Here is a 15,195-nt window from a genome sequence, read left to right as displayed (position 1 = left end):
TTCGATTTAAAGCGATTGCAGTTTCACATGCGGCTTGCATTCGCTATGAGTATCAACAATGCACACGGCCAGTCATTTTGTGTGGCAGATATTAAAAATCCTGGGCAAACCCGGACACTGCAGCTAGTTTAAAACAAAGTTATCTTCGTCGCTGAAGGTGAGCGTTATACACTCTTCCATCTGGGTGTTTCTGTTTCTGTGTTTCATCTTCAGGATCTGCGGGCCGTCTGCCGTGACGTACGCCTACCTGGGGGAGTTCCACTCGGACAAGACGCGCACCCAGGCCATCGTCTACGTCTGCATCTTCCTCTCCATGGCGCTCCTCGTTGAACCAGGTGAGTTACAGGTAGTGCCAACGAGATCTGTCTAATGATAGGGCCCGTTACGAGTCCATACTCCAGACGAAAACACAAAAGTAAGCCACTATGTCGTAGAAACACTACATTTTTCCCACAACACCGATGGAGGGCATCAATATTAATTGATTCACTCATTTGAACAATGTTCATTATGCACTCGGGCCAGTTACGAGAAAAGCGCTAAAATTTTTTTAAATGGTAACTGTTGGTCTCAGAGCAGCTAAACACAGTGGGCCCAAGCTGCGACGAGCGTATGTGTTGCGTACAGCCGAATGTTGAGGTTAGCTGGTCTGTATAGCGCGAGTGTAGATACGACGGGTGTTGAAAAAGTAATGCAACACATTTTTTTCTCTGCCAGTGTCGGTTGAAGAAAAGCTAAATTTGTTGTGAGACGTCGTGGAATATTCCCGCATCCCGTATAGTTTCATGAAGTTCCGATAGATGGTGGAGCTATACATAGCTTTCAAAATGGCGTCCGTGAAGGAGGTGCGTTCCAGGCAGAGAGCTATCAATGAGTTTCTTTTGGCCTTCGACCATAGATACTAGTAGACTGGCCTTGCTGTGCAGAAGCTATAGGGCTGGTGTGGCTCCAACATAAACCACGTGACTGTTGGCAAAACGTGGCGGGATTTCAAATCAGCGGTCTGCCATCCTATGTTTGTATCGTATTTTACCCACATTTCTCAGTTGACTGCCAAACGCTTCCAACAAAAATTAGTTTTTTATTTGCGAAAAATTATGTCAGAACTACATTTGACCTGGATTTGTTCACAGTACCATTTATAAAATCTAACAAATACATCGAATACACCTGGTGGCCAGCGGGACGAAATTACTATAAACTATCAGTTAAAGTAAAATGTCGTTAAAATTCTTTTAAACGGTAAGAGTGGGCTCGTGTCAAAACTTCTAACATTGGATTCGCCGCGTTTTGAGCTCTAGTCACTTATAAAAGAAAATGGGATATGGGAATTACGTCAACTATAGGTGCCAAAATTGTCGACTTTAGGAGCAGGTCCATTTTAGAGTATCAGTTTTAGGTGCACTCTAAAGGTTCAGTTCCTACTATTTTTACAAAAGTTTAAACTATCAGTTGAAAAAAAATGATATTTTAGATGAAAGGTGAGACTTTGAAGTTTCAGAAAATAATTTTGGAGCGTACATTTATTTAATAGTATCAGAAGATAGAAAGAAATTCTCTTCATGTGTCGACTATAGGTGCTCTTACCTTATTATAATCTCACTTGTATATACAAAAAGGCGCGTATGTGCAGATGGCTTAAAGTTTTTCCGTTTCAGGGCCTGTATCCAAAGCTGCCTTCGGTTTTCATCCTTAGGGAACCTATGAGTAGGAACGAGAAACAGTTATACTTACTTCTGTAACCGAATTATCACAGATACTTTCGAAAATGGAATATGAGTCTGTCTTTACAGGTATCACTTTCAACACTTTAATTTACGTGATACTCTATTTCAAGTGTAAAAAACATAAGTCACTTCAGCAGATTTCCATAAACGCATCTGCACCATCGTAGGAACACTTACACGTGAAATGTAATGCCATTTCCCCCGACAAAACGCTGAGTACAGCCGTAAGCACAACACGAAACAACCATGTTTTGCCAACATTCACGTGACTTTAGCCCTGAGATGTTGGAGCCACGAAAATGACGTCAGGGCCAGTCTATTATATTTATGGTCGAAGCTTTTAACGGAAAAGCAGAGCATCGCAGCTATTCATAGGCGCTTGCAGAATGTCGACGGGGACCTGGCAGTGAACAAAAGCACGGTGAGTCGTCAGCCAAGGCGTCTGTCATCACCACTACAACGTCGCACAAAACCTGTCCGATCTGCCGTGTGCCAGCCAGCCGCACATACCTTTGACCGCTGCAATGCTGGAACGTGCGGACACTCTCACTCGAGGTGATACACGGATCACAGTCAGACTCCTCGCTGCTCAACGGGACGTCTCTGCTGGCAGTGCTGGCACACTCGTACACAAGTTGAGGAGCTCAGAAGTTCGCGCATTGACTCGCAACTTCCGACTTCCATTTCTCAGTCCAATGAAAGATGCACTCCGCAGTACAGGGTCGATGGGGATGTTTCGGCTCCAATGTCGACCAGTGGAGTGACACTATGCAGGTGTACTGGCCTGCACAGTAACGCGGCATAAGGCCGTCGCACTGAACGGAGATTATGTGAAAAATAGGGTTTGTTGTCAAAAGAGTGGCGAGTAAATTGGTTTATTGGAACCCTGAATAAAGTCAACTGCTCCCAGAAAAAAAAGTGTGGCATAACTTACGGAACGTCGCTCATACAATACCTAAGCAGCCTGTTGCAGACAAAGCTGTGTAGTGAAGTAAGTCTTGTGGTCCCAAATGTATATCATAGAAGTTTCTTTCGGAGTAAGCTGATGCAACAGCTCCATATTTAGCTGCAATATCCAACCGTACTATAGACGAATGTTGAAAATTAGGTGGACTGATAAGGTAAGGAATGAGGAGGTTCTACGCAGAATCGAAGAGGAAATGAATATGTGGAAAACACTGATAAGGAGAAGGGACAGGTTTAGAGGGAGCTGTAGAGGGCAAAAACTGTAGAGGAAGACAGAGATTGGAACACGTCAAGCAAATAATTGAGGACGTAGGTTGCAAGTGCTACTCTCAGATGAAGAGGTTAGCACAGGAAAGGAATTTGTGGCGGGCCGCATCAAACCAGTCAGTAGACTGATGACCAAAAAAAAAATCCAACCGCCCACTTGACAAAATATGGTCTCATACAGACTGAAAAGTTGCAAATGTCGCTCCACTGAAGAAGAAAGGAAAAAGAAGTAACCCGCTAGATTATGACCCTATATCACGGGCATGGATTTTCAGTAGAATTTTGAAATTTATACTGTGTTCACCCGATATGGAACACCTCTAAGAAATCGATCTTTTGACACTTGGGCAGTCCAGATTTAGAAAATACCGTTATTGTGAAACACAACCGACTCTTCATTCTCAATGAGTGCTAGCGACAGAGGATCTCAAGTTGATTCCTCATTTCTAGATTTCCAAGCTTTCGACACCGTTCCTCACAAGCGGCTTCTAGTCAGATTGGCTGTCTTTGCAGTGTCGCCTCAGCTGTACGACTGGTTTCACAATTTCCAGTCAGAAAAGTCAAAGATCACAGGAAGTCCGGGAAAGCCACTGCGTCATTTAGAGTGGTGTCAGTAACATCTACCAGGAGCTGTACAAAAACTCGAACTGGAACCTTGCAAAGGATCTGTACTGCATCGCCTGAGCTACTTTCAGACCATTTCTCGATGTCAGTGCCGCACGTGGACATTGCAGTGTCAGCATGATGTACACAAGTTGACCCTCAAAAGCTGTTTCTCCTGAAGTATGCCTGCCTTTATTGAGGAATCTGAACTCTCTGCACACCTGACGGTGGTGTTCTGAAAATCCTCACCAGTCACTGCCCTGACCCGAACTGACTCCCTGATTTGCGTTTTTCATCCAGGTCTTGGCTGTCCAGGCATAGCCTGAGGATCACTGTAAAACCCTGATGCCTCTTCCCGATGCAATAATTGGTGTTCCAAAAAAATGGCTTGGATATATTTCCACAGCTACGAGTATCTCCCTGCCAAGGACCAACGTGCACTGCTGTCGCCAGTTCCTGATGCAGGATTTGATGTCCCCATGTGGCAATGGGATGACTCTGAAGCCATGGACAGCCTCGTTGTCATGGATAATGTGCGCTCATGATGTCTCTTTATGTTTCAGCACTTGGTGTTCCATTTTGCCCGGGTTGTGATTCTGCGGATCACCCTGTGCCCCTAGCGCCTCTTCCTGTAACCTGTTCTTTCAGGAGTGGCCTGGGCAGTGAATTCGCAGCTAGCGGCCGTACTGTTGCTGTGGATCACTGTGCACTTCTTGCACCTCTTGATAATCCTGGACATCAAAAATGACTTCATTCTGGAAATAATCCTTAAGCCTGTGGCTAAGCTACACTCCTGGAAATGGAAAAAGAACACATTGACATCGGTGTGTCAGACCCACCATACTTGCTCCGGACACTGCGAGAGGGCTGTACAAGCAATGATCACACGCACGGCACAGCGGACACACCAGGAACCGCGGTGTTGGCCGTCGAATGGCGCTAGCTGCGCAGCATTTGTGCACCGCTGCCGTCAGTGTCAGCCAGTTTGCCGTGGCATACGGAGCTCCATCGCAGTCTTTAACACTGGTAGCATGCCGCGACAGCGTGGACGTGAACCGTATGTGTAGTTGACGGACTTTGAGCGAGGGCGTATAGTGGGCATGCGGGAGGCCGGGTGGACGTACCGCCGAATTGCTCAACACGTGGGGCGTGAGGTCTCCACAGTACATCGATGTTGTCGCCAGTGGTCGGCGGAAGGTGCACGTGCCCGTCGACCTGGGACCGGACCGCAGCGACGCACGGATGCACGCCAAGACCGTAGGATCCTACGCAGTGCCGTAGGGTACCGCACCGCCACATCCCAGCAAATTAGGGACACTGTTGCTCCTGGGGTATCGGCGAGGACCATTCGCAACCGTCTCCATGAAGCTGGGCTACGGTCCCGCACACCGTTAGGCCGACTTCCGCTCACGCCCCAACATCGTGGAGCCCGCCTCCAGTGGTGTCGCGACAGGCGTGAATGCAGGGACGAATGGAGACGTGTCGTCTTCAGCGATGAGAGTCGCTTCTGCCTTGGTGCCAATGATGGTCGTATGCGTGTTTGGCGCCGTGCAGGTGAGCGCCACAATCAGGACTGCATACAACCGAGGCACACAGGGCCAACACCCGGCATCATGGTGTGGGGAGCGATCTCCTACACTGGCCGTACACCACTGGTGATCGTCGAGCGGACACTGAATAGTGCACGGTACATCCAAACCGTCATCGAACCCATCGTTCTACCATTCCTAGACCGGCAAGGGAACTTGCTGTTCCAACAGGATAATGCACGTCCGCATGTATCCCGTGCCACCCAACGTGCTCTAGAAGGTGTAAGTCAACTACCCTGGCCAGCAAGATCTCCGGATCTGTCCCCCATTGAGCATGTTTGGGACTGGATGAAGCGTCGTCTCACGCGGTCTGCACGTCCAGCACGAACGCTGGTCCAACTGAGGCGCCAGGTGGAAATGGCATGGCAAGCCGTTCCACAGGACTACATCCAGCATCTCTACGATCGTCTCCATGGGAGAATAGCAGCCTGCATTGCTGCGAAAGGTGGATATACACTGTACTAATGCCGACATTGTGCATGCTCTGTTGCCTGCGTCTATGTGCCTGTGGTTTTGTCAGTGTGGTCATGTGATGTATCTGACCCCAGGAATGTGTCAATAAAGTTTCCCCTTCCTGGGACAATGAATTCACGGTGTTCTTATTTCAATTTCCAGGAGTGTATTTCTGCACGATAACCTTTCTTCCAGGAGCGCTAGTCCTGAAGGGTACGCACGAAAACTTATGTGAAGTTCCAAAAACAGAAGGGATGTGTTGTAGGAAGTAAAGCTGTGATAGATTTCGGTGAGCCTACGTCCTAATGCATACTGTTCAAACCGCTGCGAAGCACATTAACAGAGGGAATTTTCCATTGTACCAGGTATTCCCGTCACATTCATGTATAGAGTGTGAGAAGAATTTTTAAATGAATCTGTGCATGCTGCAATATAATCTAATATTTTTGTCACAATCCCTATGAGCGCTTTGTAGTATACTCCTAGATTCGTAATTTAAAGCTGGTTCTGTAACTCTGTAAGTAAGCTTTCTCAGGATAGTTCATGTCTATCTTCAAGTGTCTGCCAGTACAGTTCTTTCGCTGTGTCCGTGACACTCCCCTATGAGCCAAATGAACCTGTCGCCATTCATGCTGCCCTTCTCTGTAACATTTCAATATCCTCTGTTAGTCCTATCTCGTATTTGTCCTACACTATTGGGCAATATTCTACAATAGGTCGGTCGAGTTGTTCGTAAGCAGTCTTCTTTGTAGACTGATTATGTTTCGCTAATATTCTACCACTAAACTCAAGTCTACAACCTGCTTTACCCACTACTTAGCCCATGCTATCGTTTCATTTCATATCCCTGCCAGGTGTTACACCATTATAATTATGCATGTTGACCATTTCCAGCTGTGAATCGTTGAAACTATAGTGATAGTGTACTAAATCTTTTTCGACTTTTGAAGTGCACAATTTTACATTACTGAACATTTAAGCAAAATGCCATTCTTTGCATCACTTTCAAATCTTATTTAGATCCGATAGTATTCTTGTGCAGCTTTTCTCAGACATTACCTCACTATAAATAACGGCACTATCTACGAAAAGTCTGAATTTACTATTAATGATATCTACCAATTGATTAATATAGAACATGAACAGTAATGCTCGCAACGCACTTCCCTGGCACACACAAAAAGTTACATCTACCTCTGTCAATGGCTGGATACCTCCATCACTATAGCATTTCCCTGTGAGAGGTGAAAATTTGGGTCAAAGTCCTGGTCCTGTGCACAGTTTTAAGCTGGCGGGAAGTTTCAACTTCCAGACTGTGTGTTCCAGTCTTGGACTGTGGGGCTATTCCACAGCCCTGAACAACCTAGCAGCTGTAAATCCCTGTATACTCATGGCATCGCTTCCTGATTCAGGACGTGGCATTATAGGATTGGCTTGGCAGATGATCCTGCACTCATGGGCAGCTGTGCACAGTTTGGACTCAAGATCCAGGAATTAATGTTTTAGAACTGGATTTGGCGGTGATTCCACAGCCGTGTGTAACCTCAGCCATGGGGCACTTCATGTTGATGGTTTCTCTTGCAATACGGGAACCTGGTGTTCGAAAAAATTTCCGACTCACAGGTGGACATAGTCAGCTACACCCCACGATGTTACTACTGGGCGCCTGCCAATCAACCTCAAGTAAGCCATCAAAGGCTGACAGAGACATCTTCCATTCCACAATATCGCAGATGATGGTAGAGATGCCATAAGTGCATGGTGATCCACAGTAGTGGGGCTGCCTTCATAAAGTGGAAGCGGCGCCAAGTCATTCACATAAAAAGTATCCAGACACCCCCAAAAACATACGTTTTTCGTATTGGGTGGATTGCGCTGCCACCTAGTGACAGGTACTCCATATCAGCGTCCTCAGTAGTCATTAGAAATTGTGAGAGAGCAGAATGGGACGCTCCGCGGAACACACGGACTTCGAACTTGATCAGGTGACTGGGTATCACTTGTGTAATACGTCTGCACGCGACATTTCCACACTCCTAAACATCTTTAGGTCCACTGTTTCCGATGTGATAGTGAAGTGGAAACGTGATGGGACACATACAGCACAAAAGTGTACAGGCCGCCCTCGTGTGTTGACTGACAGAGACTGCCGATAGTTGAAGGGTCTTGATGTGTAATATGCAGACATCTCTCCTGACCATCACACAGGAGTTCCAAACTGCATCAGGATCCACTGTAGGTACTATGACAGTTAGGCGGGAGGTGCGAAAACTTGGATTTCATGGTCGAACAGCAGTTCATAAGCCATACATCACGCCAGTAAGTGCCAAACAACGCCTCGCTTGGTGGAAGGAGCGTAAACATTGGATGATTGAACAGTGGAAGAACGTTGTGTGGCGAATCACGGTACACAATGCGGCGATCCGATGGCAGGGATTGGATTGTATTGTTTGGGGGAAGAGACCAAACAGCGAGGTCATCGGTCTCATCGGATTAGGGAAGGACGCGGAAGGAAGTCGGCCGTGCCCTTTCAAAGGAACCATCCCGGCATTTGCCTATAGCGATTTAGGGAAATCACGGAAAACCTAAATCAGGATGGCCGGACGCGGGATTGAACCGTCGTCCTCCCGAATGCGAGTCCAGTGTGCTAACCACTGCGCCACCTCGATCGGTCCGATGGCAGGGTGTGAGTAGGACGAATGCCCGGTGAACGTCATCTGTCAGCGTGTGTAGTGCCAACAGTAAAATTCGGAGGCGCTGGTGTTATGGTCCGGTTGTGTTTTGCATGGTGGGAGTCTGCACCCTTTGTTGTTTTGCGTGTCACTATCACAGCACAGGCCTACATTGATGTTTGAAGTACCTTCTTGCTTCCCACTGTTGAAGAGCAATTTGGGGATGACGATTGAATCTTTAATACGATCACCTGTTCATAATGCAAGGCCTATGGCCGAGTGATTACATGACAATAACATCCCTGTAATGAACTGGCCTTCACAAAGTTCTGACCTGAATCCTACAGAAAACCTCTGGGATGTTTTGGAACGCCGAATTCGTGCCAGGCCCCACCGACCGACACCGATACCACCCCTCAGTGCAGCACTGCATGAAGTATGGGCTGCCATTCCACAAGAAACATTCATCACCTGATTGAACATATGCCTGCGAGAGTGGAAGCTGTCATCAAGGCTAAGGGTGGGTTAACACCATACTGAATTGCAGCATTACCGATACAGAGCGCCACGACCTTGTAAGTCATTCTCAGCCCAGTGACCGAGTACTTTTGATCACATAGTGTAACTAGCGTGGATAATGAAGAGGCAGTAGGAGATGCGGGTTCACTGAGCAAGTGATCCTTGGACGTTAAGTCCTGACGTGAATTTCTTCAAATATCCATTTTGCTGGTAAAATTTTAAAATTCACCTCACAATCTGACATTCCAGTAGTGGTTTGGTTAGTTACTCCACAGCTATTGGCATCCCTTCCTGATCCAGTACTTGATGTTCCAGTATCATTTGGTCAGTGAATCTGCATTTCCTATTGCCTCTTCATTATCATGTGTCAGATTGGCTCGGCGGAATTTCATTTATGTGTTCAGTACCACTGCTGTGGAACGCCATGCACACATATTGTCTCTTCTTGATTGACAATTTAGTGTTTCAGTAATGGTTTGATCACTTATCACACAAGTGCTGGTACCTCTTCTTGATGCAAGACTGGCTTGTACAGTGATTTTGCAACCAAGGGCAGCCTCACTTCCATGGATAACCAATCTGCTTCTGAGACCTCTTCCTGACCCAGAGCTCATGTTTCAGGATGGGTCTGGTCAATGAATCTGTAACTCCCAGCACCAGTTTATGATCCAGTACTTGGTGTTTCAGGACTTTCTTGGGTGTTTATTCTGCAGAACATAGGATAATCAACTACTGTGAGTCCCCATCTGCTTTTGGGCCTCTTCCTCGTCCAGAGCTCATTGTTTCAGAACTGACTTCGTCAGTGTATCTGCAGCTCTTGGCACCTCTTACTGATCCAGAATATGACGTTTCAGAACTGGTTTGTTCAGTGATTCTGCAGAACAGCAGCCCGACTTCTATGAATTACCGTCTGCACATGGGGCTTCTTCCTGATAGAGATCGTCCGCAGCTCGTGGTCATGCGGTAGCGTTCTCGCTTCCCACGCCCGGGTTCCCGGGTTCGATTCCCGGCGGGGTCAGGGATTTTCTCTGCCTCGTGATGACTGGGTGTTGTGTGATGTCCTTAGGTTAGTTAGGTTTAAGTAGTTCTAAGTTCTAGGGGACTGATGACCATAGATGTTAAGTTCCATAGTGCTCAGAGCCATTTGAACCATTTTGAACCTGATAGAGATCCTGGTATTTAGAGATTGCATTGATTGGTAATCACACAACTCCTGACACCTTTTCCCGGTCCAGGGCGTGACATTTCAGGACTGTCTTGGAGGGTTTTTCTGCACAACATGGGCATCCCAACTGCCATGAATCACCCTCACACCTTGGGGACTGTTTCTGATCCAGAACTCAGTGTTTCAGGACTGACTTCATGAGTGTATCTGTGGCTCATGTCACCACTTACTAATCAAGGACGTTTCAAGTCTGGCTTAGATGGTGATTCTGCAGAACATGGACAGCCCAGATGCTGTGAATCACTATCTACTCCACTGGTCTCTTCCTGATCCAAGGCTGAGTGTTTCATGATTGGCTTGGTCTCTGTATCTCCAGCTCCTGGCACCTGTACCTGATTCAGATCACTGTGTGCTCCTGGCACATCTTCCTTGTCCAGAGCTAAGTGTTGAAGGGTTGGCTTGGTCAGTGTGTTTGCAAATCCTGGAACCTCTATCTGATTCAGTACTTGACATTTCAGGACTGTGTTTCAGGACTGACTTGGTCAGTGTATCTGCAGCTCTTGGCACCTCTTACTGATCCAGAATTTGACGTTTCAGAACTGGCTTGTACAGTGATTCTGCAGAATGGCAGCCCAACTTCTGTAAATTACCATCTGCTCATGGGGCTTCTTCCTGATAGAGATCTCGGTATTTCGAGATTGCATTGACTGGTAATCACACAACTCCTGGCCCCTTTTCTCGGTCCAGGCTTGACATTTCAGGACTGGCTTGCAGGGTTATTCTGCACAACATGGGCATCCCAACTGCCATGAATCACCCTCACACCTTGGGGACTGTTTCTGATCCAGAACTCACTGTTTCAGGACTGACTTCATATCTGTGGCTCATGCCACCACTTACTAATCAAGGGCGTTTCGAGACTGGCTTGGATGGTGACTCCGCAGAACATGGACAGCCTAACTGCTGTGAATCACTCTATACTCCTCTGGTCTCTTCCTGATCCAAGGCTGAGTCATGATTGGATTGGTCTCTTATCTCCAGCTTCTGGCACCTGTAGCTGATACAGATCACTGTGTTCTCTTGCCACATCTTCCTGGTCCAGAGCTAAGTGCTGGAGGATTGGCTTGGTCAGTGTGTTCGCAAATCCCAGAACCTCTACCTGATCCAGTACTTGCGTTTCAGGACTGTGTTTCAGGACTGGCTTGGTCAGTGTATCTGCAGCTCTTGGCACCACTTACTGATCCAGAATTTGATGTTTCAGAACTGGCTTGTACAGTGATTCTGCAGAATGACCGCCCAACTTCTATGAATTACTCTCTGCACATGGGCTTCTTCCTCATAGAGATCCTAGTATTTAGAGATTGCATTGATTGGTAATCACACAACTCCTGCCACCTTTCCCCGGTCCAGGGCTTGACATTTCAGGACTGGCTTGGAGGGTTATTCTGGATGACATAGGTGTCCCAACAGCCATGAATCACCTTCACACCTGAGGGCTGTTTCTGATCCAGGACTGTCTTCATGAGTGTATCTGTGGCTCATGTCTCCAATTACTAATCAAAGACTTGACATTTCAGGACTGACTTGGATGGTGATTCTGCAGAACATTGACAGCCCAACTGCTGTGAATCACTCTATACTCCTCTGGCCTCTTCCTGATCCAAGGCTGAGTGTTTCATGATTGGCTTGGCCTCTAGAGCTCCTGACACCTGTAACTGATACAGATCACTGTGTGCTCCTGGCACCCCTTCCTGGTCCAGAGCTGAGTGTTGAAGGATTGGCTTGGTCGGTGTGTTTTTGCAAATCCTGGAACCTGTTCCTGATCCAGTACTTCTTGACGTTTCAGGACTGGCTTGGGCAGTGATTCCTCAGCCTTGGGCAGCCCCACTGCCGTGGATCACGATGCGGTCCTGGAGGGTTTTCCTGATCCTGGGCGCTGTTCCCAGCGCCGCCACCTTCCTGGGGCTGTGGCTGTTGCTGCCGGAAAGCCCCAAGTTCCTGCTCGCTGTCGGCAGGCACGACGAGGCTCTCGGCGTCCTGCGCAAGATGTTCGCCACCAACAGCGGTCTCCCACCGGAGAAGTACCCAGTGAGCCAAACTAAAAGCGCCTTCCTTGCTTCAGCATTACTTGGCGTCCTTAGAAGTCAAGCGTTTCAACACTACTTTGCACTTTCTAGACACCTAATTGTTGCACAACATGTTTTTCAGGATTCCATACCTCAAACGGAAAAATTATAGGATCGCTTTGTTTTCCGTATGTCTACCTGCCTGCTTGTCGTCTGTCTGCCCAACTGTTAAGAATCCTTTTTCTCAGGCAATCGGGTTGAAATTTATGGCCGCGCGGGATTAGCCGAGCGGTCTCAGGCGCTGCAGTCCTGGACTGTGCGGCTGGTCCCGGCGGAGCATCCCCAACTCTCTCGTGGTTCCCTTTTTAGGTACTCCACGTCGACGTCTGCTCGTAGATACGTATCGTCGGTAGGTTTTCCGGCTTTACTTCCCGACGTGACAGCGAAGACTCTCCGATGAGGTGCGGGTCTTGTGTTTTACTATTACTCCGAGTCTTGTAAATATCGCTTTTATTTAGTAATTTGTCCGGCTAAAACTCTCCCCTTTTATGATTAAGACAGCCTGCTCCACTTTTCGGAGGGAGTGGGGACGTCAGAGAGTCACAAAAGTTCATATTAAGCAGTCCGTAAAACACGTAAACGTTCACTTCAGTTAGCGTGTTAGTTAATGCCTACGCTTTCCGCTAGATGGTGCTGACTTACTGCTGAATAGATTTGGTTCCGAAAAACGTTCACTGGTTAGTACTAGGTAATTGAAATAAGTACAACATTCTTGTTTTTCACTTTCACTCTATATTCAAGGATTAAGATGGTGATGGTCTATTTAAAAGGTTCCTAGCCTGGAGGAATCTAAATAGTCCGCAAATGCCGATATGCACGCGCTCTACGTCCAGATTCGCAACTAACGGCACACGACACTTTCAAGAGCCCACACGTTAATATCTGAATACCGGTACCTCTGAATTCACTCGTATCAGCAGATAATTTGAGTTCCTGCCGTCTATATGTCCGTAAAATTCCAATCCAGCACTAAAGACCTAATATCCCCTTAATACTCCGTTGCTACCAACAGTCAGAGGTCGTACACTACATCACTTTTAAACTCCGTAATATTCTAACAGTTTATCGTGAATCTTAACACGATAAAGTCCAATGTAGTTGTTGTCTCGCTGACTGACACGGGTTGCCCGCCCTTTCACGAAACAATCAAGAGAAAAAAAGGCTACAATAATGACGATCAGACCTTTTTATAGCTTTTTCATCACAAGAGTTTAACGTCACTGCCTTCTCCATGACGGAGCTTCCGTGGCTTTGCTGTACTTAGACGTTAAACCACTTGCTGATATACTATAATTTTGATCTGAAATTACCGAACTCTGATTCTACACTATTTTCCCCTCTAAAAATTCTATTCTTAATTTTAAATTATTCTTTCTGTAGCTTTTATCACTGTAAACTGAACCGAGATGTTAAGCATGGATGTGTGTGTTTGTCCTTAGGATAATTTAGGTTAAGTAGTGTGTAAGCTTAGGGACTAATGACCTTAGCAGTTAACCCCCTTAGGATTTCACACACATTTGGACATTGTCTCTTTTTTTTGAAATTTATGCCACATACTAAGGTCTACAGTTCCTAGGTGGTGTAAAAAATTTATACTTCCAAGTGCATCCATTCAACAGATAGGTCATTTATGTCGCATATTTTGATATTCGCATATACACTCACTGAAACGTTCAGCTAGAGTCATGAAATTTGGAAAGATGCAAGGTTTCACACTACAAGTGCAGGAAAAATTTCTAAAAGTGTTAAATTGTAATTATAAGCATACAAAATTTCTACTCTTTTAAGATCCAAATCGTAAGCCGGACGCTTTCTGTGAACTACGAGCGATGAGCAAAGTATCCGGAAAAAAGTGTAAAGTAATCGATTTTATGTTAACCTTATATTATGCGTATTTATTTGTTGTTTATGTGTAACAAAATACAGGGTGACCCAAATGTTCGATAACATCTGAAAATGCATTAATTCACGTAATAACGCAGGTAGAGAGACAAAACTTCACAATCGTTTATGAAGTGACTTGGGGGTTTTATTGAAACCAAAGAACGAGTGCAAAAACCGGCCAACAGATGGTGCTGGACAGCAACATGGCAATGACGCAGCATGAGAATAGTGCGTAGAGTGAGCTGCAATGAGGGGCGGAATTGAGAGGCGCCGGCAATTTCGGCATGTTCACTTTACATCTACATCTACATCTTCATAGATACTCCGCAAGCCAGCGTACGGTGCATGGCGGAGGGTACCATGTACCACTACTTGTAATTTCGTCTTCTGCTCCACTCGCAAATGGAGCGAGAGAAAAACAACTGCCTCCGCATGAGGCCCGATTTATTGTTATTATCTTCGTGGCCCTTACCCGCAGCGTACATTGACGGTAGTAGAATCGTTCTGCAGTCAGTTACAAATGCAGTGCTCCAGACTTTTTCAATAGTGTGTCTCGAAAAGAACGTCGCCTTCCCTACAGGGTTTCCCGTTTGAGTTCCCGAAGCACCTCCGTAACACTTACGTTTTGTTCGAACCTACCGGCAATAAATCTAGCACCCCGCCTCTTAATTGCTTCGATGTCTTCCTTCAAATATGCCGCGGTACGGGTCCCAAACACTGGAGCAGTACTCAAGAATAGGTTGCGCCAGCGTCCTATATGCGGTCTAACCGAAGTCGGCCGATCGCCCTCCCCTACCAAAGTTCTCACGTGCTCGTTCCATCTGATATCGCTTTTCAACGTTACGCATAGATATTTAAACGACTTGACTGTGTCAAGCAAGACACTAGTAATCCTGTATCCGGACTTGACAGATCTGATCTTCCTACTCATCCGCATTAACTTACATTTTTCCACATTTAGGACTAGCCATGGTCATTCGTCACACCAACTGGAAACTGTCTAAGTCGTCTTCTGATTTCCTAAAGTCAGTCAACTTCGACACCTTATCGTTACCACGGCACCATCAAGAAACAAAACCGAGCGAGGTGGCGAAGTGGTTAGCACACTGGACTCGCATTCGGGAGGACGACGGTTCAATCCCGGGTCCGGCCATCCTGATTTAGGTTTTCCGTGATTTCCCTAAATCACTCCAGGCAAATGCCGGGATGGTTCCTCTGAAAGGG

At 46.6% G+C, this 15,195-nt stretch overlaps 1 protein-coding gene across 1 annotated transcript in view; it reads left to right on the top strand.

The window, feature by feature from the left end:
• Nucleotides 1-15,195, top strand: part of LOC126109515 (synaptic vesicle glycoprotein 2A-like) — a 193,538-nt gene that overhangs the window by 25,599 nt on the left and 152,744 nt on the right. Inside the window, exons 4-5 of the mRNA XM_049914536.1 lie at nucleotides 214-335; nucleotides 11,808-12,049. Of these exons, the coding sequence (XP_049770493.1) occupies nucleotides 214-335; nucleotides 11,808-12,049 (364 nt within the window). The remainder of the gene's footprint in view (nucleotides 1-213; nucleotides 336-11,807; nucleotides 12,050-15,195) is intronic.

The sequence above is a fragment of the Schistocerca cancellata genome, chromosome 12 (assembly GCF_023864275.1).
Source record: "Schistocerca cancellata isolate TAMUIC-IGC-003103 chromosome 12, iqSchCanc2.1, whole genome shotgun sequence".
Classification (NCBI taxonomy): domain Eukaryota; kingdom Metazoa; phylum Arthropoda; class Insecta; order Orthoptera; family Acrididae; genus Schistocerca; species Schistocerca cancellata.
Note: the sequence above shows the minus strand (reverse complement) of the source record. Positions and strands in the feature narration are given on the sequence as shown.